General features: G+C 48.0%; 1 protein-coding gene across 1 annotated transcript in view; it reads right to left on the reverse strand.

Annotated features, from left to right (window-relative positions):
- Window positions 1–23,729, reverse strand: part of GFOD1 (Gfo/Idh/MocA-like oxidoreductase domain containing 1) — a gene marked incomplete at both ends in the record, with an annotated part of 98,927 nt that extends 75,198 nt beyond the window's left edge. Inside the window, one exon of the mRNA XM_080710644.1 lies at window positions 23,477–23,729. Within this exon, the coding sequence (XP_080566770.1) occupies window positions 23,477–23,729 (253 nt within the window). The remainder of the gene's footprint in view (window positions 1–23,476) is intronic.
- Between the last annotated feature and the right edge of the window lie 2,776 nt (window positions 23,730–26,505).

Here is a 26,505-nt window from a genome sequence, read left to right on the forward strand (position 1 = left end):
CAGAGAGCCCGATGTAACCGGCCCAGGTGCAGACTGGCATTTTTTGGATCTTTTGGGATCAATGTTTGGGATCTTCCCAGGTCGTCCTAATAGGCAGCCAAGCCTATAAAATGAATCTTTCATTTTATAAGAGGAATTAAGACCAGCAAAGTTAAGGGACTTGCATGAGACCCCCAAGGGGAGTCGGTATGAGGAATAAGAATCTTACCTACCAAGGTTTTCATGTCTCCCTAAAAATGTTTTAAGAAAAGAGGGAAGAGATCCATGTGCCCTATAGGCAAATCTGAAATTCAACTGGGGACGTCTGACAGCCAGGTAATGAGGGACGGCCAATGACAGCTGACGTCATCACACCAAGCTATATCCCGTGTACAGAAGAGTCAACTGGATTGAATTCTCTGTAAACCAGGAAAGGCTCCAGTTAGGATGAGTCTTAGGAAACTTTCTCATTTGTGTCTGTCAAACACTGAGACCAAGTGCAAAATTAGTGCAGGGAAAGACATGGCCACCCGCAGTCTTGATGGCCTGAAAACATTCCCGGACGCAGACAAGCCTGCGCTGGCTCCCACAGTCTCTGCTGATCCCCTGACTCCTTAGTTGTGTGACTTCTTTGGAAGTAGGAGATGATGAGATTGTGCCTTTCTGCGGTGGCTGTACGGCCTGAATTTTTCATCTGAGTTAGGAGACAACCAGAAGAAAAAATGACAGAAGTACACAGATTCAAGACCTTCTTTGGGTTTTATCTATGCTGCTTTGGCAACTGACCTCTGTCCAGGTTACAATCAGTAATAACAAGCTCTCCATGCGCAGAGATTGGCAACGTCTTGTCCTCTGCCTTCTGGGAAGGGGACTGCATGCTGAGGGAGCCCGCCGGCAGCAGGCGCTCATGTGACATTTGCCAGTCCCCAGCCTAACAGGTGGCTTTCTCTATCACACCCTGCCTGAGGCCTCCTATAAACTGTCCACACCACAACTTCTGACCTGAAGTTGGCTGGATGAATACCACTTGATCTGCTCAAGCCAGCACAGAGCTACTTCTTTGGCAAAAACTTACATCTCCCCTTAGTGCGAAGGCACACAACTTACTTAACAACCCAACTGCCAAAGAGGCTAACCGCAAACTCCCACCATGCTGATCAATTTGTGCTCAGAAATGAGAGTGCATTCCCCTGAATGGCTAGACAATTCTACCCATACAGATGTGCTCCCTGCAGAGTCATTAAAGAAAACTTATGGAAAACCCAAAACAAATCCACCATCAACTTGTGGGCAGATGCACGAGCATGCACCCATTTACATGTATAAACCCACAGACACGCAGGAGCATATTTTCCTCCTCCTTTTCTTCCTCCCCCTCTCTCTCTCTCTCTCTCTCTCTCTCTCTCTCTCTCTCTCTCTCTCTCTCTCTCTCTCTCTCCCCTCTGTCTCTCTCATCAGCCAGCCTTCCCACTAAGCCTCACCAGCCACATTATTTGCCCCTGGAATGCACCCCTCCCTCAAAGAGTAAGGGAGGATCTTCTGTAGAAAGCAGAATGATGTTTGTGTAACTGATTAGGAGGGGAAAAAAAAAAAAAAAACACAGCAGCACCCAAGCTAATCATCTATATGGCAGCAAATGGCAATAAAACAGCACTTAAAATATTTACCAAATAATTTAACTGTTGGTGCCAAGCTTTTAAAGCAAGTTATTAGACATAGGTGGGAACTGGAAGGATCTCTTAAAAACTGACCCCAGTGACTACATTTTACAAGGGGGAAAAAAAAGTCTAGCACAGCGAGGTCACTTGCTCAAGGTCACGCGGCTAATTAGCTGTGGTGTTGGGAATAAAACCACCCACTCCGAGCCCAGGCTAACACCGTTTTGGGGGTGCATGCCTCCACACAGAGGTGGTGATAATAGTTCTAAGGATCAGGGTTCTAAGCCAGGTGTGGTGGCATACCACTAGACCCAGTACTTGGGAATCTGAGACAGGAGGATCACAGATTTGAGGTCAGCCTCACCAACTTAGTAAGACTCTCAGCAATTTAGCAAGATCCTACTTCAAAACAGAAAGGGCTGGGGGTGTACCTCAGAGGTATGAACCCAGAATGCCCTGGGTTCAATCCCCAGTACCAAAAAAATACTCAAGGTTCTCAAGCTGCTACCCAATGATACTAACATGGGTCTAACTATAAAGATACCTTCCTGCAATAAGAAGGGGAAATAAAAACTGAAAATGTCACTATGGCACCATTTCTGCATTTCTTCAGGAGGCTAAAGCCAAGAGCTCTCCTTCTTACCCAGGAGCAAACTTAGGAGGCAGAGGAAAATTACAGGAAATTGCCAGCCACACAGGGTAGGATTATAAATCAATTATCCTTCAGCCAAGAACCTATGGCTTCTTCCCAAATCCAGAGTCATATCCAATTATTCACCTAGACCGCAGCAAAGCTTTTCCTTTGTCCAATACAAGACTCTTTCTCCCCCATAAACATGTGCACACCTTTGGGGACAGGCGTCCCAGGGCCAAAGGACCAGAGGATGAAAGACTGGGGAGTCACCCAATCAGACCATTTTTTCTCCGTGTTGTTTTGTTTCTATTGTTTTGTTTAGTGGTACTGGGGTTGGAACCCAAGGTTTCATCCACGGTAGGCAAGCACGCTACCCCACTGAGCTACATCCCCAGCCCCTATCTCTTTGTTTTAAAAATATATTTTCCCCACTATGACCGTCTTTTTTTTTTTTTTTGAGGTAGCTATCAACAACTTTTTAATGTAAATTATATTGAAAATGGCATACCCTTCCCTCTTCCAAACAGTGAGTGTCCAGGTTGACCATGCTACATTCACACTTATACACATATTCGAATGTAGCTCCTCCATTAATCAACCTCAGCCTTCTTCCTCTCCTACCCTTCCATTCTAGCTTTGCTGAGGTTTTTCCTCCATTATCTGGAGTCCCTCTGGTATCCCTAATACTCCCTAGTTTGGGCATATTAGAGAAAACATATGTCCCTTTTCTTGCTATGCCTGGCTGATCTCACTTAACATAACGTTCTCCAGGTCTTTCCATCTTCTTGCGAATGACATGATTTTGTTCTTTATTGCCGAGTAGAATTCCATTGACTACTTTTTAAAAAAAAAAAACTGGAAATGTAGGAAAGAAAATAATAGCCATAATTCCACAACTACCCAACAACCATCATTAGTATTTGGACTTATTAACTACCAGACTTTGACTTCCTGGGCAAAGCTATATGTATGTGTGTTTAGATAAGGCTAACATCACAAAATACAAATACTCTGTATCTTTTTCCTATAACTGCATCATAAAAATATTTTTCATTTTGCTACAATTCCAACACTATTTGGTACTTAGTCAACTACATTTCTAATAGTTACTGAACTGCTCAGCTACTGTGGGATGGTCATGTGTTTCTTGTGTTTCACCAATTAGAAATAAGACTTTACTGGACATAATCACACATGCTAGTGTTTTCATTGTCCTTATTTTGTGTTATTTCCTTGGGAAGAAAGGTTCCTAGAAGTCAAGCTCCTCATTTTCTTCATTGTTGGTAAAGCACAGGCCCCCAGTGATTAAATGATCCAATAGGGTAAAAAACTCACTCTCCAGAGACCCAGGTTTGGTCCCATCAGGGCTGTCAGTGATCAGCTGTAAGAACACAGAAAATCCACTCTGCTCTGCTGAGACCCGGTTTTTCTCTGGCGTGCCCCTCTCTCTCTCCCTCCCTCCATCTTCCCCTCTCCCTCTCTTCCTCCCTCTCATATTAGATTTGCAGAAGTATTCTCTTTCCACTATCCCATGTGGTCTCCTATCTGAAATACCAGGCTCCCTTCTGCTTCTCTGCTTTCAACATTAGCTGCTCAGAAAAATGACTTACAAAGCCTGCTACGGAATCATATCAATTTAGGCACACAGAGCCCTGCAGATCAAGTGAATGGCATGCAAAACCCGGCAGTGGAATTGCGTGTTCCTTCTATGGAGTCCTCAACGGAGTTTCCTGAATCCAGGTTGGCCAAGGAATTCAACAGACCCTGCTTCTTGTCTTGCAAGTGTCAGCCATAGGGCATTGTGACTACTAAACACACACAGGCCTGCACTTGGGGACTTCTCACAATTCAGCCATGCCAGGGAGAGAGTCACTGGTGTCTCCTATCATGACCCTGCAGGACAGTACAAGCCACTGGTCACATCTCTAATGAACCCTGCAGGCAAAACCACAGAAAATGCCAGTACACACAGAGAACACATTCCGTGCCTTGGGTCTTCCTTCTCCATACACTCATTGGCTATTTATTTGACTCCTCTAGGGGAAAAAAGTCAAATTAGGATCAACAAAGATGGGAGAATCATTAAACAATATTTTCTCAATTTTTCGGCACATCCTGTTTGATGCATGCTGTCCCCCAGACTACTGGCTCCTCTGTCCTGGAATTACAGTGCGAGCTCCGGCTTCATGCTAATCCCCCTTTTTTAGACATTGCCAGTAACAGTGAAACAGTGATTTGGCCTTTGTGCTGCTATTTCACATGCTCTGTGGTCAGCCAAACCTGGGTTGAATTCTGGCTGGGCGTGGTGGCACACGCTTGTAATCCCCGCGCGCTCGGGAGGCAGAGACGGGAGGATCGCGCAGGTTCGAAGCCAGCCGTGCTGGCGTAAGAGACCCTGTTTCAAAAATATAAAATAGGTCTGGGAGTGTAGCCCGGAGGTAGAAAGGCTTCCAGGAACCCCAGTACCACACACACAAAAAAAAAAAAATCTGGGTTCAATTCTGATTCCATTTATTTATCCTGAGTTGGATGAACCTTACAAAATACCAGATTTCACAGAATTAAAAACACTGTAGCAAACACCTACAATTATTATACTTATACCCAAGAAAGAAGAGCCTCTAAAAACATATTCATATTTTAGATGTTAAAATATGAAAAGAACACATACCTTAGGATTCATGAGGTGATGTTTAAATTCCCTCTGGTTAAATGTCTAATCTATAAGAGGGAGATGCTAACTGTTCACCTGAGAGCTTGGCTGTGAGATGTAAGACACTCACACTTTACCATGCCTGACTCCAAAGCTGCTACTATGGAAGTATGCTTTAAAATATTAACTTCCAGCTGTGTATGGTGGCACATGCCTATAATCCCCATGCTTGAGAGGCTAAGACAGGAAGATCACAGATTCAAGGACAGACTCAACAAGTAGTGAGAATCTCATCAGCCTAGTGAGACCTTGTTTTCCAATAAAAATAAACTAGGACTGGGGGTGGAGCTCAGAGGTAAAATACTTCTGGGTTCAATCCTCAGTGCCACAAAAAAAAAAAAAAGATAATTTCTAGCTGGGCATGGTGGCACATGCCTGTAATCCCAGTACTTGAGAGGCTGAGACAACAGGATTGCAGGTTCAAGACCAGCCTCAGCAACTTAGCAAGACCCTGTTTCAAAAACAAAACTAAATAAATAAAAATAAAAGGCTGAGAGTATAACTCAGAGGTAGAATGCCTCTGGATTCAATCCCCAATGGCACAAAAATAATGAAGTAATTAAATAAAATGTTAATTTCTCTTCTCATTTCAAAAGTGACAGGTTCTAGATGGATCATAAACTCCTTCTGAGTAGATACCATATCTTTTATGCTTTGACCGATGCACACCTCCAGTCACCTAGAATGTTTCCTTACCACACCTGACAGAACTCAATAAATGGGTGGAGAATTCAAGTGTTGAACTAAGGCCAGAAACCCTGCCCGAGGACACAGCCAATGCAGTCCCCCTGGCTTCCCCAGTGTCCGAATGCGAAGGCCCACCTTCCAGCACCAGCACATCTGGCATCTGGGAGCTGGAAAAAGGAAGGACCCATGCCTTGGAAGGACTTCCCTCTGGAATCCCAACCGCCCCCGCACAGGCTGCATTCAGGCAAGGACGACTAGATCCTAATTCCACAGACAAACTAGCACAGTGGTACCCAGGGGCTGCTGGAGAACGCCAGCCCGCCTCTGTGTTCTGGATTTGAACGGCGGTACATCATATTAAGTCAGACAGGCTGCGTCCCTTGGGGCTGTGAACCTGCCCCCCAGGACTCTCAGAAAGCAGCTCTGAGAGGTGTAAACAAATGTCTCACGTGGGTGGTGCCCCACAGAGCCTGAGCTCATACACACAAAACCACGTGGTCTTTCCCACCTGTATTTTATGTCTGCCGCTTTCTTCCTCTTCTGATGCCACAGCTCACTTGGAGAGGGAAAAGAGACAGCGCCAGGGAATGAATCTCCCTTCCTACCACCCACTTCTGATTATTCATAGGCACTTCAGAGAGGAGCAGAGCTTCTAGGGGCCAATTTAAATAACAAGTCGTGCGTGTGTTCACACCTAACACATGCACACTCACCGCCCCACACACATATACTCTGGCAGGCTGGAAATTAGCAGCTCCAGCACCCAAAGAATGCACACATTCAAATAGCTATTGCTTCCACAAGGTTAATATAATGGAGAAGAAAAAAAAAAAGAAAAAAGAGTAATCCCAGTACTTGGGAGGCTGAGACAAGAGGATTTCAGGGTTGAGGGGGTATAACTTGAAGGTTGAATGCCACAGAGTTCAATCCCCAGTACCCAACAAAAGAGCAATAATAATTAGCAAAATACCAATTACCTATTAGTTGAGGCTTCGCACTCTCGTGTTTATGCATCCTTTCCCTTAGGTGAAAGGAAAGGACAGGGGGAGTTGAGAGAGAGGTATAAAGCCAGGACTCCCATTTCCCCTGCTATCAGGTAGGAGAGCAGGAAGCCATCTTATTGGGAAGTCCAAGTTCTTCCCCTCATCAGGGTGGGCCTCGGGAACTGCCAAGTATTCACGGGATTAAGGAACAATACCACTTCCCTCCTGTCCTCCTGGGTCTCTGTTTCTCTGAGCTTCCAACTCCACATTGAGCAAAAAAGCAATCCCCCCACAAGACAGCTGAGGGGGTAAAGGCACCATTCCACCCTGGTCTGCGCCACCTGCAACCTGTGAGAAAACCAAAGGGAGGAAGGGGGGGTGTTGTTTTCTTAGTTGCTCATTCCCCACATCTCGTAGAGAAGTTAGGAAACTTTCCATAGTACGTGTCCTACAAAAAATTAAACAGGCTGTCCCTAGACTTCATGAAACCTCAGATTTGTTCTGAGACATCACTACCCCAACGTGTTGAACCCTTGTTATAACATTCCTTGAAGAAAATGAAACACGCCCCAAGGTTTGAATTTCTCAAAATTCCACGTTTAGATCAAACACAAACAACCGCTTTGCTCGGAGCCCCCCCTCCCCCACAGTCTCAGGATGAGCCCAATAGAACTTGCTCCGGCGATGGCAACGTTCTGTGCGGCACGGTCCAGTGCGGCAGCCACCAGCCGGCCACAGGAGGCCTCCCAGCACTTGAAATGTGGCAAGGGCAACTGAAGATGGAATTTCTCCTCTCACTTAGTGTACGTAAAGATAAAGGACCACTGGCGGCTAACGGCCACTATATTGCAGAGCATCAATCTAGATCCTGTCTTGCTATGTAGCAGAAGCACAATAAACACTTATTCAGGGAAAGTATGTGTGGACTACAGCGCACGAGAATGCAATCTGAGGAAGTAGCATCTTTGGGTTAATTGAGCACTCAACTTTAACAAAAGCGCTGTCTAGGCCAACATCCTTCAGAGCTGGGCACTTCTGTTAACCCTGTCTGCAGAGGAAGCCGTTTGCTTGAGAAAGCAGAGCAATGAAGCCCCCTAAGGTGTCTTGTTTGGGGATCTTAACAGCAGCAGCTTCTCGAGGCTCTGTTCACTGACTTCCAGATCTCAGGTCCAAAATTAACTCTTCATTCCCCCTCTGTGGCCTCTTCTACGACCATCTGCCGGGACATCCTTGCAATTACTGTATCTCATGGGCTCTCACCTAATGCTGAGAGGCATGTCCATATGTCCCAGAGGCACAGATGCTCATACCACAGGAGCTGGTCTTGGTCCATGCGCTATTCCTCCAAACACAATACCATAGACTGGGTGGGTCGTAAAGAAAAGAGGGCTAATTTGGCTCATGGTTGTGGTCTAGGGTCAAAGGGCCATGTCTAGTAACTGGCTGGCAGAGTCCTGAGCTGGTACTGAGGATCTCACAGTGACAGAGAGTGTGCACGATACCTGGCTTTACTAGCAGACCCACCCTCAAAGTAAGCCAGAGCCCACACAGCCACTGATCACCAAAGCGGACTGCTCCATTTGCCAGGGCAAAGCCTGACCCACCTCTTAGGTGCTCACAATGGGGGCTCAATTTCAACCTGAGTTCCAGAGGGGACAAGCCCCTAATTCAAACCACAGCAAGGCTGCGCTGTGTAACAAGAAGACATGAATCGCCACCAGCAGCCCACTGAGCACAAGCCTGGGACGAGCCCCTTCCCCGCAGGCTGTCCTCAGCTGTCCCCTCTTCCCCAGAGCACGCCGGACTCTGCCACGGGCAGGCTTTGGGTCTGACCGAACCGTCTTCGCAGTTCTCCACCATCGGGCCCCTCTCCGTAGGGCCTTTCCAACCAGCACTCCCGCGAGCTGGTCCCCGTTCCCCATGGTACCGTCACCATGTGGGATCTGATGCATGTGGCCCTGACGGTACTTTCAGAATTTTGTACATTTTTTTAAATTTTGTAATTGATAATATATGCACTTATTTATAGGCTGCAGTGTAATCATTTCACACAAGATACGATGTTTAATGATCAAATCCGGATAATCAGCATTTCTCTCTTGCCTCAAATATTACAAATATATGTGTTGGGAACCTTTATACTCTTCTCCTCTGGAAGTTTTGAAATGTATAGTGACTTTTTGGGAATTTTAGATTTCTTTTATGGTACTGGGACTAAATTCAGGGGCATTCTACCCCTGAGCTATCCTATTTTTTTATTTATTGAATTCTTTTTTTGGGGGGGTACTAGGGATAGAACCCAGGGGTATTCCACCTCCAAGCTATACCCCCATCCCTATTTTTTTATTCTTTATTTGGAAACAAGGTCTCACTAAGTTATGGAGGGCCTCACTAAGTACCTGAGGCTGTCCTCAAACCTGAAGCAATTCTCTTGTCTCCGCTTCCCAAATACTGGGATTACAAGCCTGTGCCACCACACCGAGTTTCTTTTTTCTTTTTTTTTTTTTTTTTTTTTTTTTGGTGGTACTGGGGTTCCTGGAAGCCCTCCTTCCTCCGGGCTACACTCCCAGACCTATTTTATATTTTTGAAACAGGGTCTCTTACGCCAGCACGGCTGGCTTCGAACCTGCGCGATCCTCCTGTCTCCGCCTCCCAAGCGCGGGGATTACAAGCGTGCGCCACCACGCCCGGCGTTCTTTTTTCTTTTTTTTTTTTTTTTTTCTTCCCCAGTACTGGGGATGGAACCTAGGGGCATTCTAAACCTGCAATCCTCCTGTCTCAGCTTCCTAAGATTACAAGTGTGCACCAGCACGCCTGGCTTTTTTTTTTTTTTAATAAGATATTGCTAAGTTGCGGAGAGTCTTGCTCAGTTGCGGAGGCTGGCCTCAAAGCTGCACTCCTGTCTCAGCCTCCCAAGTGCTGCGGTTACAGGTGTGTGTCACCGTGCCGCATTCACTTCTTGCTGTTCTGGGGGGCTGGGAAGTCTAAAATCAAGGCACTAGCAGATCTGGTGTTTGGTAAAGGTTTCCTGGTTCATAGATGGCTACATCCTTGTACATCTCCACCTGGAGGGTGGCAAAGATCCTCCTGCCTCAGCCTTCCAAGTACTGCGATTCCCAGCATGCCCCGCAAATTGTCGATATTCTTAAACCACGCTAACTTCGTCCTAGGTGGTCAACTGTGGGGAGCAGGGCAGCTACAGAGCCTTCTACACTCCCCTTTAATTATTTAAGCCCTAACCCTCTCTTGGTCCAGGGGAAGGCCCAGCTTCTTTGCAAAGTTTTCCTGGACATTCTGCCTCTCAGGAGCTCCTCTTCCTCAGTCTACAGCCATTGCTGTACAGTCACCTGCTTAGGGACCCCCAGCTGCTAAAGGAAGGGTACTGAGGATGGTGGGGCCTTTCCTCAAGGGTCCCCACATTTTATCACTAACCTCAGACCCAAGTTCCCCAGGCAAGCTCCAAAGGAAACCGGAAGTGACTGATAATCCCCCAGCGGTTAGAGGAAGCCGCTTCCAGGCCCTACCCCCACACATTCACAGCCGCACACTGCACTTTTTATGAGGGGGTTCTGTTAAAAACATTTGCTCCATTTCCTTCCTTTGTGCCAGAGCCCTCAGGAGACTTGGCCCTCCCTGGGAAGCCCCAGGTGGCAGACGCTTCATCCAGTAAGGATCCCGGTGGGGAGGGGACGCTGCTGAGTCGCCTAAGAGAGCCCGTCCTGGCACCACAGTGTAACCATTCATTCCGCTCTTAATCACACATCCCACTGCAATGGTGTGTGCCCGCCGGGGTGTTATCTTTTCCCAAGGACAAAGACCATGTCTCATTCTATGGGCTATTTCTCAGCACAGCGAAACAGGCTATGGGCACTCCAAAGGCATGTGCTTGAGTAAATGAAAACAAAGGAGAGAGAAAAAGAGAAAGAGGAAGAGAAATGCTCTTCAGACACTGAGCAAAATAGGGGATTAGAAGACCATGGGGCAACACAGATAATCTGCAAATTAGAATTGCCCCCAGCAGAGCGTCTGGGCATTATCAGGACCCAGGGCAATGCCACAGCCCGGGCACCCTCCCAGGGCTGTCTCTATCCTCAACATAATGAACCATTTAAATAAATATTTGGCAAAGCCCATTTTCCTCGGGCTAGAGAATTAGTCCAGCTGTACTAGTTTCAGAAATCAAAAATAAGGGGGAGAGGGGACTCCACCCCTTCTCCGACTGAAACCTGCCACCCTAACCAACTCAGAAAACCCCAAGACCAGTGGTGACAACCCAAGAAGACAATGACCCTATTTTAAAAGGAACAAGAGATTTGAATAGACATTTCACAGAGAAGATGTATGGCTGAATGATAAACACATGAAAAGATGTTCAACATCATTAGTCATTAGGAAAATGCAAATCACATTCTCCGCGCGAGATACCAGGACGCACGGACTGTAAATGGCTCTTATCAAAATGACTGACAATAAGAAGTGTCGGTGATGATGTGGAGAAATTAGAACCCTCCTATATTGCTCAGGGGAATATAAATTGCTTTGGGAAACCGTTTGGCCGTTTCTCAGTGATGCCAGCCCTAGGTATCTACCAAGAGAAATGAAAGCATGTATCTACGAAGGACTCATATGCAAATGTTTATAGCTGTGTTATGAATAATGGCCAAAACCTGGAATAATATGAACACCCATCAGATGGTGTGAGTGTATGCAAACTGTGTGGTACCCGTACAATGAAATATTACTCAGCAGTAAAACGAAAGGAACTTCTGATGCTCACAGAAACACAGATGAACACCAAAAATATAGTGCCACGCTCCATACTGCACAATTCCACTTATATGAAATTCCTAGACAGCCAGGCATGGTGGCACACGCTTGTAATCCCCGTGCTTGGGAAGCAGAGACAGGAGGATCACTCAGGTTCAAAGCCAGCCGCGCTGGCTTAAGAGACCCTGTTTCCAAATAAAAATATAAAATAGGTCTGGGAGTGTAGCCCAGAGGTAGAAGGGTTTCCATCCCCAGTACCACCAAAAAAAGAAAATTCCTAGAAAGGCAAGCTACAGAGACGAACAGGTAACTGTGTGAGGCCAGCCCTGTGAGCAGGGACCAGGGCCCAACAGGCACAAGGACATGTTTCAAGGCATTAGAAATATTCCAAAACTGCCGGGCATGGTGGTGCACGCTTGTAATCCCCGTGCTTGGGAGGCAGAGACAGGAGGATCACGCAGGTTTGAAGCCAGCCGCGCGCGCTGGCTCAGGAGATCCTGTTTCCAAATAAAAATGTAAAAATAGGTCTGAGAGTGTAACCCGGAGGTAGAAGGGCTTCCAGGAACCCCAGTACCACCAAAAAAAAAAAAAAAAGAAAGAAAAAAGAAATATTCCAAAACATTTTTTTTTTTTTTGGTCATCATACAACTAGACAAATTTACTCAAACCCTTTGAAAACGATGGGGGGATTTTATGCTATTATGTAAGCATCATACGATAAAGCTATTTCTTTTTTGGTAAAAGCAGTGCTAAAGCTGCCAACTAACTTAACTTGGGGCTTCAAAGTCTTAAAGAGTTTGAGCTCATGGGTAACAAGCTAACCAAATTATTCTGAGGGTTATTACAGTTTGAAATCAGGATTTTTTTTAGCTGATTCACTTTCACGTAAAGTTCTTTTTCTGCATTTTAAAATACTCCATCAATCATTTTCAAAGTAAGTCTAGACCCCAGGCATCCCAGACTGGACCAAATCTCAGAGGCCCTGTAGCAGGTACAGAACCTTCCACGGTGAAGTGCCGTTGTGGCTCTCAGCAGTGCATGAGTGACTGTGTTTTCCCCAACATTCCTTCTGAGTCTGAAGCAAAAAGATGGCCCCCCTTGGCCCCAACTCCGAGGACAAGTGCTCAGAGGCGCACAGCTAAACTAACTACAGCAATTTCTTCCCCAACTCTTTCTAGGCCCACGCTAGAGGGGCAAGACTTCTGGGTGTCTTATTTCCCAGCTTGCCTGGCCTGGTGGCCTTGAACCAGGCAAAAATCTATATATCAAAGTCCTCCAAAGAAAGAGACCAACGGGATGTGTGTACCTATATTAAAAATGCCCCTGCACTTGTGATGGGGTTATGTCTCCTAAGTTGAAAACACCATCAGTAGAAAATGCATTGACCACACCCAGCCTACTGACCAGCCCAGCTCAGCAACATGGGAAACCTAGAGCCAGCCTACTGACCAGCCCAGCTCAGCAACATGGGAAACCTAGAGCGTCAGCTGCAACCCGAGGCTGAATGGAAACCGCAGCCCCGCTACTGCCCAGCATCCAGGGAGAGGGCTGAGCCACATTTCATTAGCCAAGGAAGTGCCTCAAATTCAGAATTCCAAGTACAGTAAGTTTCTACTGAATGTGTATCTGTTTCACACCATGGTAAAGTCAAAAAATCATTAAGTCTAACCATCTTCAGTCAGGGGCATCTGTGTTAATGAATTGGCTGATGTAGTTGTAGGGACTTGTGAGTCCAAAATCTGCGGGGAAGGCCAGCAGGCCGGAGCTGCAGGGAAAGGCAGAGGCTGGCCTTCGGCAAGAAAGCAGTTTAGTGGTGGCGCAAGCCTGTAATCCCAGCATTTGAGAGGCTGAGAGAGGAGGATCGCAGTTCAGCTACTTAGTGAGGCCTTTTGCAACTCAGTGAGACCCTTTTTCAAAATAAATAAGAAGAAAATAGAGCTGAGGGTGTCACTCGGAGGTAGAATGCCACTGGGTTCCATCACCAGTACCGACCAAAAAAAAAAAAAAAAAACATGCAGTTTAAAGGCAAAACCCTCCTTCCTCAGGACCTAGTCTTTTTCCTGACTCCTGACTCCTTCAGGAACCTAATTGGTGAGCAAAACAAACCCCCAAGTCTCATCACACTACTCTGGGCCTGGGTATCACACCTCATGGTGTTCTCAGGAAAGGTTTACCCACCGACAGGTGATCACAGGACTCCATCACCGACTAGTCCTAAGTATGTGTGTCTTGTTTCAGTTACCTGGGATCAACCACGATCTGAACATTTTAAATGGAAAATTCCAGGAAAAAAAATGAACCAGCTTTTCTTAAGTTTGAACCTGGGCCTGTATCATTCACCTCATCACATAAAACACTGCATTGTTTCGTGTCATCACAAGAAGTACAGTACAAGAAGATATTTTGGAAGAGCAAGTACAGAGGTGTCTACCTGTAATCTCAGTGACTCAGGAGGCTGAGACAGGAAGAGCCCAAGTCAGAGGTTGGCCTGGTCAATTTAGCCAGATGACCTCAGAATAAAAAGGGCTAGGGCTGGGCACGGTAGCACACATTTACAATCCCAGCATTCGACAGCCTCTGCTATTTAGTGAAGCCCTTTGCAACTCAGTGAGATCCTGTTCCAAAATAAAATTTAAAAAAATAGGGCTGGGTGTGGTGGCGCACGCTTGCAATCCCAGCACTTGAGAGGCTGAGACAGGAGGATCTCACAGGTCCGAAGCCAGCCTCAGCTACTTAGTGAGGCTCTCAGCAACTAAGTGAGACCCTGTTTCCAAATAAAGTATAAAATAGGTCTGGGAGTATAGCCCGGAGGTAGAAAAAGCCCCTGGGTTCTACTCCCAGTACCACACACACACATACAAAAAAAAACGTGCTGGGGGAGTAACTCAGAGGTAGAATGCCCCTGGGTTCCATCCTCAGTACCACAATAAAAAAGAAATAAATAAAAAGAGCTAGAAATGTAGCTCAGTGGCAAAATGAACTAGGTTCAAATTCCAATTTATAAAAAAAGATACTTTGAGAGAGAAGACATGTTCACATTAACTGTTATTATAGCATGTTGTTCTTTTATTTATTATTGTTACTCTCTTTATTACACCTAATTTATAAACTGAACATTATATCTACATATATATGAGAAAAAACATAATATACATACACACACACACACACACACACACACACACACACACACATATATATGGTTTGATGCCATCCATGGTTTCAGGCATCTGCCAAAATTCTTAGGACATGTGCCCTGAGGACAAGGGAGACTACTGTACTTCAAAAATATACGCATCTGAGCCGGCGTGGTGACGCACACTGTAATTCCAGCACTTGGAGGCTGAGACAGGAGGATCGTGGTTCATGGCCAACTTCAGCTACTTAGTGAGGCCCTCTGCAACTCAGTGAGAACCTGTTTCAAAATAAAGAGTAAAAAAATAGAGCTGGGGGTGTAGCTCAGAAGTAGAATGTCTTTGGGTTCCATCCCCAGTACCACAAATATATATATCTTATATTTAATACTATCAAGGTTGAATCCGGGCATGATGGCACACACTTGCAATACCAGTAATTAGAAGGTTAAAACAAGAGGATCACAGGTTCAAAGACAGTCTCAGCAATGTAGCAAGACATCAGCAACCTACTGAGACCCTGTTTCAAAACAAAAAATAAATAGAACTGGGGCTACAGCTCAGAGGTAGAATCACACACACACACACACACACACACACACACACACACACACACACACACACACTGAGTTGCCTGTGCAGCACTGCGTTCTTGGTGAAACCCTCAAAACATGCTATCTATCCAGGTGTGGTGGCGCACATCCGTAATCCCAGTCCTGGGGAGGCTAGAACAGGAGGATCTCAGGTTAAAGGCCATCTCAGCAACTTAGCAAGATCTTGTTTCAAAAAAATAAATAAATAGGGCTATGTAGCTGAGAGGTAGAATGCCCCTGGGTTCAATCCCTAGTAACACACAAACACACGCACACGCGCACACACATGCACACGTGCACACACACACATGCTATTTACTTCCACTTTTCTTTTCTTTTTTATTGTTGTTTATCCTCCACTTCAGGCATCAAAATGTTCAACTTCTTCATTTACCTTCTTTTCACTCCAATTTTTTTAAGTGCTAGGGATTAAATTCAGAGGCATTCTACTTCCAGCCACACCTCTGCCCTTTTTTATGTTTTTATTTTGAAAGAAGGTCTAATTGGCTGAGGGTCTTGTTAAGCTGCTGAGGCTGGCCTCAAACCTTCCATCCTCCTGTCTCAGACTCCTAAGTACTGGGATTACAGGCATGTCCTAATGCCCAGTTCTCACTCCAATTTAAACTTCTGTTAAAACTGTCCCTTTTCTTTTTCTTTTTATTTATTTTTTATTTTTTTATTTTTATTTTTTGGTGGTACTGGGGTTCCTGGAAGCCCTTCTACCTCCGGGCTACACTCCCAGACCTATTTTTACATTTTTTATTTGGAAACAGGGTCTCCTAAGCCAGCGCGCGTGGCTGGCTTCAAACCAGCGGGATCCTCCTGTCTCTGCCTCCCAAGCGCAGGGATTACAAGCGTGCGCCACCACGCCCGGCTCTTTTTTTTCTTTTTCTTTTTCTTTTTCTTTTTCTTGTGTGTGTGTGTGTGTGTGTGTGTGTGTGTGTGTGTGTGTGTTACTGTGGTTCCTGGAAACCCTTCTACCTCCGGGCTACACACCCAGACCTATTCTATACTTTTTTTTTTTTGAAACAGGGTCTCTTAAGCCAGCTCGATCCTCCTGTCTCTGCCTCCCAAGCGTGGGGATTAAAAAAAAGGGACATTTGTTTATGTACCTCCTGCGTTTTAAAGAGGCTCCGTCCTCCAGTATTACATACCCTCTGATTGGATGATGTGTGCTTGTATATCCTCTCAAGTCTTGTACTCCAATGTGATTGATATATGACTACAATGCACCAATTTAAAAAATAAATTAATTAAAAAAAGGGACAGTTTTAGCTGTGTGTGCCACCACGCCCAGCTAAAACTGTCCCTTTTCAAAGCTCAATATCACCCAACAAAGGAATCACTCAACTGCACCTAATTTCAGTTAGATGAAATGAAATTGATGATGCTTGATTTTTCCTAACACTAAATAGAGTAATTTCTTTCATTTACATAACACCCCAGGGCTTCCTCAACTCTCCACCAAACTGATAGACTAAAAACATATTTTGCAGCGCCTGGGGACAGAAACCAGAGAGAAAAATACAGTCGCTTTTTTGTTGTTGTTGTTTTTGTCTTTTCCTGTTTTTGTTTGTTTGTTTTTTTTCACAGTGTTAAGAAAGAGCAGATCCAAAAGAAACCTTGAGGACGGACTGGAAATGCAAGGTCTGCTAGGATTTCAGGATGGTTACTATCAAACCCAAGTGCACTGCCGTCATGATCTGCAGCCGTCTCTGGGCTCACAGACCGCAAAGTCCCAACCCCGTTACTCCCTCCGCTCAATTCCTCCTTAGCCAACTGCCAGTGCTGAGACAGGACAAGACAGACCGCTCCAGGTCCTCAGCTAATGATGCCGAACAGGTCAACGTCAGCAAGACCAGCGCTAGGTGAAAGCCTCCAGGGGACCTTCACCAGGAGAATCTGCACCGCTGTTCCCCAAAAATGGACAGGGATCTGAAAAGAGATGTCATCACACTCCACGCAAGGCACCAGCTACCAGGGACAGGAGACGTCTTGGGTTCCCGAAGGCAGCGCACCATCTCTAACTCATGGAGCATGAGGCTGCCCCGTGCTCTGGCATCTGCACCAACAGCTGGAAAAACACTGCTCTCGGGTCCCGCCCAGGCATCTGCATTTTGCAGGTGACGCGGCCTCACGCTCAAGTTGGAAAGGCAGCAGGCTCCCGTGCACGGGACACAAAAAATGTGATGGGTTCACGGACACATCCTGTTTACAACCTTGTGCCTCCCAGCAAGTTTACATCCACACGATGAAAAACGCAATCGGCACCCATTTATTCGTCATTCAACAAATATTTATAGCATGTCAACTAGTTGACTCAGCGACGTCTGGCACCCTAGGAGATAAGGCTAACCTGGTAAGCAAAACAGATGGGGGCCGCCCCCAAAGAGCTCACCTGCTGCTGAGGAGACAAACAGCACCTATGCAGACATCCGTGTGCTGAAAGAGGTCATCACACAATCTGAGCGCGCCCCCCAGAAAGAGGATGACAGAGGCCCCACGGGAAGGGAGGCACTGGAAGGCCTCTCTCCCTGTTAACATTTAGCGGGAAGTCCGACATGAGCGATTCAAAGAAGGGAGGGCGCCACCTTCCAAGTAAAGGCCCAAGTTAGCAAAGTGTACGGTGGGTAACAGAGGAACAGAGACTCAAGTGCCTGGAGGGCAGTGAGACCCAGAGAGGCTGCGGAGGCCGAGAACGGGGAGATGAGGCAGGGACATTTCAGGCCATGAGCTTGGCACCGTGGGAACCACTGAAAGCCTAGAGCAGCACCCTGTGTAGGCGTGTGGGCATACGCATGATTTATATCTGTCTTTGTACACACTCGCTTTTTCCAACATATAGAGAATAGATTGGAGAAGAAGCAAAATTAAACACGGAAGGCAGTTGGATGCTTACTGCGTTGATCTATGAAAACAGGAAATTGTCAGAGGACAAACTATTGACGGGCTGTGACTGACCCCAGGGCTGGCCTGGGACGGTGCTGGCCCTGACTCTGAAGCTGCTCTGGACACGAAGGTGAGTGAAACCATCCCGCGACCTTTAAGCACCTGGCAGTCAAGGGCCTCGTGGGCAGACGCACGGGGAAACTGGCAAAATGCAAGTGGCGTTGCGGGCACCAGGTCCTCTGCAATGCCTGTTAAATAAATTAAGCCCCGCGCTCTGCTGAGCTCTCGGTGCACACCTTTATGCTGCAAAAGGGCATAGGCGTATCCATTTCATGTTTGCATAAACAGAAGACTGCAAACAACTCAGGGGTGGAATGATAGCAACCTGGTCAAATAGGTGTTGATTTGACCAATGAAATACTATACAGCCAAAAATAGGAGCCAGGATACATTCACATTGAGATACATACTTATACATATACACATATACGGATATGTGTATATGTATATACGTAAAATACAAAAACGTGTGTATTTTTTTGTTTTTTTGTTTTTGGTGGTACTGGGGTTCCTGGAAGCCCTTCTACCTCCGGGCTACACTCCCAGACCTATTTTGTTTGGAAACAGGGTCTCTTAAGCCAGCGAGGCTGGCTCCGTACCAGCCCGATCCTCCTGTCTCCGCCTCCCAAGCGCGGGGATTACAAGCGTGTGCCACCACGCCCGGCTCAAATATGTGTGTATACAGCTGTCCTTCAGGATCTGCAGGGGATTGGTTCCAGGACCCCCCTGAGATACTAAAATCCATGGATGCTCAAGTCCCTTATGTGAAGTTGCATAGTCTTTGCATAGAAACTATGCAATCCTCCCACCTACTTTAAATGACCTGTTGATATAATATCTGATACTTTAAATCGCCTCTAGGTTACTTATAACATCTGAAACAATGTAAATGCCATGTAAGTAATTATTCTACTATACTGTTTAGAAATAATGACAAGAAAAAAAAGTGTCAGTACAGTGTTCAGTACAGATCAAACTTTTTTCTCCAAGTATTTTTGTTTCATACTTGGTTGATTCTGCACTTGTGAAACCCACAGATGTGAAGGGCCAGCTGTATGTGTAAATGTATATATATAATACATATGTAGCTATGCATATAATTATAATACACCTACATTTTAAATAATATTAAGTTTACATTACATTTTAATATATAAATTTAATATGTAAGTTTATAACATTGCATGACAAAAAAAAAGCTTTATAATGGTATGAGTTGGATATTACTAACGGCATAGAAAAGGGTTTAGAATTCTTCACACAAGCTGGGCGTGGTGGCACACACTTGTAATCCCCGTGCTTGGGAGGCTGAGACAGGAGGATTGCGCAGGTTCAAAACCAGCTTCAGCTACTTAGTGAGGCTCTCAGCAACTTAGTGAGACCCTGCTTCCAAATAAAATATAAAATAGGTCTGGGAGTATAGCCCGGAGGTAGAAGGCCCCTGGGTTTCATCCCCAGTACCACACACACACACACACACACACACACACACACACACACACACAATCCTCACATATATATTTACTAGTATATCCCTAGAAAAATCTTAAGCAGGAGACATAGAAAAATGATAATGTTGATCTCCTGCAGTGGAAGACAAGGAAGGACTAGGGCACCTTCATTCTTCACTGTGAACTTATAACTTATAGCATTTGGAATTTGTCTTGTGATTATATAACCTATGAAAACTAAATAAAATTCAAATTTGAGCCGGGCATGGTGGCGCACACCTGTAATCCCCGCGCTTGGGAGTCGGGGACAGGAGGATTGTGCAGGTTCGAAGCCAGCTGTGCTGGCTTAAGAGACCCTGTTTCCAAAAATAAAAAAGTATAAAATAGGTCTGGGAGTGTAGCCCGGAGGTAGAAGGGCCTCCAGGAACCCCAGTACCACCAAAAAATAAAATAAATAAAATAAAATAATTCAAATTTGAAACAAATGCATGCAACTAGCTGCTAGAAAAGACTGGAGCAGAGAACCCAGAAAGGTGTGCCAGAGGTGGAACTCACCGAGAGGAAAGACTCTAGGAGGTGCCAACACTCACCGAGTCGTTTTGGTGTTGTTGTTTGTGCTGAGGATTAAACCCAGGGGCATCCTACCTCTAAGCTACACCCCCAGCCCCTTTTTATTTTTTACTTTGAAACAGGGTCTTGCTAAATTGCTGGCCTCAAATCTGCCATCCTCCTGTCTCAGCCTCCCAAGTCCTGGGGTTACAAGCATGCACCCATACCCAGTTTACTCACTTGAAGCATCAATCTCTACCAAAAGGAGCAAGGGTATTGCTGACTACGACGTGAACATATGAGCCAACAGGTCCCTTCAGAGAAACACCAACGCCAAAGAGAACAACCCACAAGACGTGCGCCCGGGCGAGCTCACCAGCGGCCAGCTTCTGCCTATCCAGCCATGAAGTTCAGACTTTTCCTGGAAGTGATGAGTGCTTTGAAGGAGGAATCAGCAACAGAGCCAGGAGGGTGGATGGGCACCCTCGACCCTGCGTGGGCTGGACAGTCTGGAACTTAATTCAGAAACTAGGTAAGGATCTAGACATCTGTCAGGGAAGCAATGACGCAGAAGGGGAAACAGACAGGAGACGGCACGGACCGGTGCGGGAACCGATTCTATGGGCGGGGTGACAGGAAACACGGACAGCTCCAGCAACCTTTACCTGAAGAAGGAACCGTAGGGGGAAAGTGGGTTTAAAAGGTGAGAGAGGAAGAAAAGCCAGGGAGAGGGAAAATGGTGGGTACAAACCTCTAACTGAACATCTTTGGGCAGCGCAGCTCAGATCCCAGAATATTGCCTGGGTGTCTTGTGTATGAAATGGGGCTCATATCTCAGAGGATTATTTCAGTTCCAAAATGAAACAGCTCCTAGTATGCTGCCTCGCTCAGGGCAGGTACTTAGGATGAGGAATCCTTGGCTGGTGTAGAGGCTGTCCATGATAACAAAAGGGCCAGGCTCACTGAGCTAGGGATTTCAAGTAGATATTAAAGGAGGTTGTATGTGATCCCGTTGATTCAAAGTCTCATTCTTCTGTGACCCCTTGACAGGCCTGCAAGCAGTTACTGGTCTGGATGGAGGGCCACAGGCGTATCACTGTTACTGGACAAGCGACTCAAAGCCCAGACTATTGCTAAAAGAACAATTCATCAGGACGAGTCAAAGGTTGGTTTTGATCCCAGGCAAACACTAATGGCTACAAATCCCATCAGCCAGACGAGCCCAATAACTGTGTTTTTTGTTTGTTTGTTTGTTTGTTTCCTGCGTTACATGCATCTTGAATCTCTAGACATCTCTGTGAAGGTAACCAAGATGACCACCCCATGTTTACTCATAGGGGCGACCAAACAGCCTCATCCGGGGATTCTCCAGGGAAGCCCAGCACAAGACTATATATAGTCCAGCCACATCTAAACCCAGTGCCACCACAGTTTCTATAGTCTTTGTCTACCCTGAATTGTCTGCAAAAGAAGAATCTAAAAAGAAAGTTCACGCCAGCTCTGGTGGCAAATGCCTGTAATCCCAATACTTGAAAGGCTGAGACAGGAGGATCACAAGTTCAAGGCCAGCCTCAGGCAGCTCGGTGAGGTCCTCAGTAACTTAGCAAGACCTTGTTTCCAATAAAAAATAAAATAAGGCCTGGAGGTGTAGCTTGGAGGTAGAATGCACCTGGGTTCGATCCAAAGGAAGGAAGGAAGGAAAGAAGGATCCCAATATCTACTATGAAAACATGAACAAAGCCATATCCCTTAGTCATACTTATTAAACTAAGTTAGTCTTGTCAATGGAAAAAAAAAATCATGGGGATTTTTTTCCTGGCACTGGGGATCAAACCCAGAGCCTTGTACATGCTAGTCAATTGCTCTACCACTGAGATGCACCCCAATCCTCATATGCATTTTTTAAAATAAGCACAAAAGAAGTGCCCAGAAATACAGACTCTCAGCTGCATCTCTTGAAGCCAAACATCCTTGTTCCAAAAATTGTCACTGCCCTGCTCTGAGGCTGCTCTGCGGGTCTGTCCTGCAGCTGCCACAGCGGGGAGAAGCGATGCTTCAGGAAGGGCTTTCTAATGTGACCAGTCCTGAGACCCCTGTAGGTGCAGCTCAACGAGGACCAGCTTTAAACAAATTTTTCTAACAGATTTATTCCAGAGCTTGGTTATATACACAGACAAAATATAAGAGACATACATGTCCCACCAAACAGAAAAGAAATACCGGCCAGAACTCAATGGCATTCGATGGAAAGCCAGTGAAACCAGGCTACAAAGGCCAGAAAGACTGATGTGAAAACTGCCTGCCGAGGTTCTGGTTGAGCAGACACCCATCCCTTGTAGAAGCTCTGTGTCCTTCCTCCCTGACAAAAACCCAGCTCTCCAAGGTGGGCTGTTAAGTCTCTTGGGATAGTAAGGAGCGCGCCCTCTTCCTGGGATTGTTTCAGGTTTGTGTGATGGACAAAATGTGCACTTCTCTGCTCTCTGTGCACAGCGGCCGGCCCAGGCAGGGTGTTACGAGCCGGGGTGACCTCGGCCCCAGCCTGCTCCTCAACACCAAGCCGCTAAGCTACTCCTGAAGGAAATTAAGGGTACCAGTACACGCTTCTTCTGTTGGCTTTGGGCCTCTTCTGACACAAGGCAACCCTGCCTCTGAACTCCAGCCTCCATCCCCTAAGTATAAGACCAAGGACTCCAAAGCAGTCCAGAAGAAATGCTTGAGAGGCTGGGTGGGCTCAAAGGTTTAACACCTCTGGTTTGGCCAAATCAATCTTTACTAACCTAGGACACCTCTGAAAATGCTCTAATAAACTCACCACCACCACCACCACCACCACCACCACCCCTGGCTTCCTCGCTCCCAAGACAAGATAGTTGCAGCTAATCTCACACTAAACCAACTCTCAGCGGAAAGAAACAAATGAGCCCAGAGGATGCCATGCTGCCCAACAGCAGGTGTTCCACCGCCCCCAGGAAACCTCTAGACATGTGTCTGCCCTTTATCTGTGCCCTTTATCTTGGGTCCTCACTGGCCCCCTGAATTCGCTTCACCCAGGTGTATAAGCAGCTACATGCACAGCTGAGGGCTATTTACTCTCCCAAAGGCGCAACCAACCCATCTCCTGCTCTCAGCATCAGATCTGCCTGCGTCTAATCCCAGGAACCTAAGCACGTGGGTGAGCGGGTCCAGGTGGTGCCGGGAGGGAGGGAGGGAGGGAGGGAGGAGGGACGGCTAGGCCCTGGGAGGGGGAGGGGTGCCCGAGTGGGATGTGGGAACCTCAGATCTCTGGGACTGGGAAGATGCTGTACAAGTCTCTGGGATGTGACGAGAACGCCAGACGTGGAGAAGGGTGGAGAGGCGGGGAGGGGAGGGGGTCGCTCACCCAGGGTTTTGACAGCGATCTGCCTGGTGAGGGGCGGCGGCAGGTTGATGCACACCAGGTCCACGTCGTGATGCAGCAGCACCTCGTCGATGCGGCTAGTGTAGAAGGGGACGCTCATCTCCTTGGCCAGCTCCTCCGCTTCCTCCTGCGTGCGGCCCCACAGCGCCTTCACCGCGAAGCCCTCGTCTTTCAGCAGCGGGATGATGACTCGGGCCGTCAGGCTGGTGCCGAACACGCCCACCCCGGGAAGCATGGCTGCTCAGGTCCTCGGGGTCCTGCTTCTGCCGGGAGCTCCAGTCGAACGCGCGCGCACACGCCTCTCTAGCCAAGCTTGCACCCGGGTGCCCAGGGCGCCCCGCGCCGCGGGCGGAGCCGGCTGGGGGCGCCTCAGTACGGGGACTGCAGCCGCGCCCGCCACGCGGGGCCCGCGCCCTTCCCCGAGGCCGCGGCAGGGGCTCCCCCGGGGCGCCCGAGGCCCCGAAGCCCCGCGGAGCCGGGGCTCAGGCAGCGCCCCCGCCGGCTCCGTGCGCCCCGCCGCGGCCGCGCCATGGCCGGCTCATCCCGCGCGCGCGCCTCCGCAGCCGGGGCCGGCTCTCCCCCGGGTGGCACACGGTCCGACACCCCGCCGGGACGCGGCTGCGGGGCTCCTTTCTCCTCCGCCCCGGTCCCCAGTGACAGAGCCCGGCTAAGGATGCGGCTGGGGGCGCGGGTCCCGGGCGGCGGCGCGGCCGCGGCGGCCACCCCCCGGCGCCAGCCTCCTCATGCTGCGGCCGCGGTCGCTCGCGGCGCGCTTCGGGCGGCCTCGGCCCCGGGCGGGCTCGGGCTCCGGGATCCCGCGGGGCCGAGGGCGGAGTTGGCGGCTTGGGCTGTCAGCCGCCCGGGTTCCTGCGCCGCCCTCGCCGCCGCGCCGCCCCCGCCCGGCCCGAGCCCAGCTGGCTCCTCCGCCCCGCCTCGCCCGCCTCCCGCCCCTCCGCCCCTTGCCTTTCTTCGCCCTCGCCGCCTGCTTCTCCTCCTGGCTTCTCTCCAAGCCCCGCCCCAACAAGCCAATAAATCTACCCGAGCAGGGCGCGCCCTCGTGGGCTAGTAGCCGGTCCCTGGGAAGACGGCCCGGCCCCGGGGAGGCCCAGGGCACCCGGCGAGGTGTGAGCAGCGGGTAATTACGACCTCCGCTCGCTCGGGGAGTGTTTCCTACGTGCGGGCCACCGCGCTAGGGAGGCTTTCCCTTTTAATCCTCGCACTCACGGTAAGGTGATTGGAAACCCATTTGACTGATGATGAGAATGAGCCCTAGGGAGCCTAATGGCCTTGCTCAAGGCGATGTAAGCCACAGGCGCTGGGCCCAGAGCCCCAAGAGAGCCTTCCCCGCACGCACTGGCCAGCTGCCCTCCTAGCAATTTTGGCTGGGGCACGCACAGCTCTCCCTCCACCCCAGGCCCAAGCTGGATCCTAAAGGGCCCTGCGCCTCGTTTCTCGCCACATTCTCCGCCCCTATCACTCTGCCTGCCAGGTTCTAGTAGGTGCTCAGTAAATGTTGCTATATAAATGAATGCCGGCCGAACCACACGGGGAAACTCTGGAAAGGCTGGGGGTCGGTCCGGCCACCTTCTCCCTTGACTTCAGCGCTCAGTTCCGCGGCACATGGGCGGCTTCGACCCGGGAGCGGACCACGTGCTGCCTGCGAGCGGTTAGAATGATCAAAGCCCCTGGCAGCGAGTCTGGGCGCGTGGAGAGAGAGGGCCCCGAAGCGCGGCGTGTGGCCAGGCCGAGAGGAGGACCTCAGGACACCAGAAGAAAGGACACTGGCGCTGGGGTGGCTGGCAGCGGCCTCAGGAGGCTGAGACAGAGGGGCGTGGCGAGGAGGTTTTGTAAGAACGAGGCAGGACGACTAGGGCCTGGCTGCTGGCCACCGTTGCGAGACCTGCCGTGTGCATCGCTGCGTGTCACGGGGGCGCAGCTCACTTGGAGAGAGGGCAGAAGCCGGCCCAGGGCGCTGGGGTGACTCCTGGCTCTGCCGCTCACCCGCTGAGGGACCCACAACACACCCTTCACGTCTCCATGCTGAGTTTCCGCCGTCAATGGGGTAACAGGATATACTACAAAACGTATACTTAAAACTGGGTCCTGAGAGCAGCACCTGGTACACCTACAGAAATGCGCTCTATACATGTACATATCCTGTATTTGTGTTACTTATATTATTAACCTAACCCACTTAACATATTAAACACCTAACCATATTATTGACCTAACCTATTAACATAATCTATTTAAATGCTTTATCTGGATGTTAGCCTGTACATCTAACCTTAAAACTCTGTTATAAATGTTAAGTAAATATAGAGAATGGGCCTGCTACCAACACCATTTCTTGAGATAAAAGACGGTTACATAAGTGCGGCAGTAACTAGTTAATGACAGGAATTTTGCTTGTAGGGTTTTTTGTATTTGTTTTATGTTTTTGTTGGTTTGGTTTGTTTGGTACACATTCAGAGGCATTGTACATCCGAACTAAACCCCCCCAACCCTTTTTGTCAGTTTTTATTTTGAAACAGGGTCTCACTAAGTTACTAAGAGTCTCACCGAGTTCCGGATGATGACCTCGAACCCCCTGTCTCAGCCTCCCAAATCTTGGGATGACAGGCACGCACCCCTGCAACCAGCCTTGTGTGTGTTATTTTAAAGGGAGCTCTAGCTTCAGAGTGACTAAAAATAGGCCTTCGAACTATCTAGCATCTAAAACAAATGATCCCATTTGATTCTCGTTAAAAACATAAACATTAGCCCATTTCATAGATGACAAAACTAAATCCTGGCAGCACTTCAAGCTTACAGATCTAAAACAGAAGGTTTCATTTCCACCCCATCCCAAACTGTTCCTCCCTCATCAAGGATTGACATGGCAGTGCACCCATGGCCAAAACCTCGGAGCCATCCAGGTCTCCTTTTGTTCCCATACTCTCTACAGCCAACCACCAGCAAAGTGGGGGTCTATCTTGGAGGTCGAATGCCCCTGGGTTCAATCCCCAGGA

The sequence above is a fragment of the Muscardinus avellanarius genome, assembly GCF_963383645.1.
Source record: "Muscardinus avellanarius genome assembly, chromosome: 14".
NCBI classification, from domain to species: Eukaryota; Metazoa; Chordata; class Mammalia; order Rodentia; family Gliridae; genus Muscardinus; species Muscardinus avellanarius.